General features: G+C 50.5%; 1 protein-coding gene across 1 annotated transcript in view; it reads left to right on the forward strand.

Annotated features, from left to right (window-relative positions):
* Positions 1-115: 115 nt before the first annotated feature.
* Positions 116-1,433, forward strand: part of EMH_0077180 (ubiquinone/menaquinone biosynthesis methyltransferae, putative) — a gene marked incomplete at both ends in the record, with an annotated part of 2,051 nt that continues 733 nt past the window's right edge. Inside the window, one exon of the mRNA XM_013499825.1 lies at positions 116-772. Coding sequence (XP_013355279.1) covers positions 116-772 — 657 coding nt within the window. The remainder of the gene's footprint in view (positions 773-1,433) is intronic.

Consider the following 1,433-nt stretch of genomic DNA (forward strand, 5'->3'; position numbering starts at 1 on the left):
CTACCCACCCACCCAAAACAACCAAAACAACCAAAACAACCAAAACAAACAAATAAACAAACAAATAAACAAATTTCCTTTTTCTTTTTTTTTTTTTACAGCTAAATACGACCTAATGAACGACCTCATGAGCTTCGGCCTCCACAGACTGTGGAAAGATCACTTCACCCAACTCATCAACTTTCCCCCCCTCATACCCCTTGGGGGCCCCCGGGGGGCCCCCGGGGGCCCCCATGGGGGCCCCCTGGGGGCCCCCATGGGGGCCACCCAGGGGGCCCCCCAGGGGGGCCCCCAGGGGGGCCCCACGGGGGGCCCCCTTGAGGGGGCCCCCCGTGAGGGGAGCCCGTTTTCTGGGGGCCCCCCTGGTGTTGAGCCTTTTAGGATTTTGGATTTAGCTGGGGGTACTGGTGATATAGCCTTTAGGTTGATAGATAGGGCTCTTGAACAGCAGCAGCAGCAGCTGCAGCAGCAGCAGCTGCAGCAGCAGCAGCAGCAGCAGCAGCAGCAGCAGCAAGTGTATGGTTGCAGTGGTGTTGAAATAACAATATGTGATATAAATGAAGAAATGCTGCAAGTTGGAATGCAAAGAGCAGCAGAAAGGGGGCTCCCCCCGTCCCCCCTAATAAACACACTAACCCCACCCACCAACCCCACCACCCCCAGCAGCACCCCCAGCAGCAGCACCCCCAGCAGCAGCAGCAGCAGCAGCAGCAGCAGCAGCAACAAGTATATTCTTTCTGATCGTGTTGATGATTACGGTGTATTGGGTGGTGTAGGTATTCGATGGGTTGCTGGCGATGGCTGCTGTTTGCCTTTCTCTGCATCTTCATACGATATAATACTTATATCTTTTGGTCTTCGTAATTTTAATTGTATAAATAAAGGAATAAAAGAAATATATAATATTTTAAAACCAGGCGGCCGCTTTTTATGCTTAGAATTCGCCCCCAATACACCACCCACCGGTGGCGGTGGCGGTGACGGGAGCTGCCTATACACCCCAAGCTGCCTATACACCCCAATTTTTTCTTCGATATATCACTGCTATTCTTCTTTATTTATTCCTTTTCTAGGCAATTTAATCACTAATAATTTTAATGCTTATAATTATTTACATCAATCCATACAAAAATTTCCTCCCCCCCATCAGCTAGCGCAGCTGCTGCAGCAGCAAGGGTTTATACATGTTTCTTATACTACCATGACCTGTGGTGTTGTTGCTATTCATTCTGCTCATAAACCTGCGGTTTAAGGGTTTAGTCTTGCTGCTGCAGCAGCAGCAGCAGCAGCAGCAGACGGTGCTGCAGCAGCAGCAGCAGCAGCAGCAAGCAGCAGTATGCAGCAGCAAGGGTTTATACATGTTCTGCTCATAAACCCGCAGTTTAATTAAGAGCTGCTGCTGCTGCTGCTGCTGCTGCTGCTGCTGCTGCTGC

This window comes from Eimeria mitis, genomic scaffold, assembly GCF_000499745.2.
Source record: "Eimeria mitis Houghton genomic scaffold, Emh_scaff4714, whole genome shotgun sequence".
NCBI classification, from domain to species: domain Eukaryota; phylum Apicomplexa; class Conoidasida; order Eucoccidiorida; family Eimeriidae; genus Eimeria; species Eimeria mitis.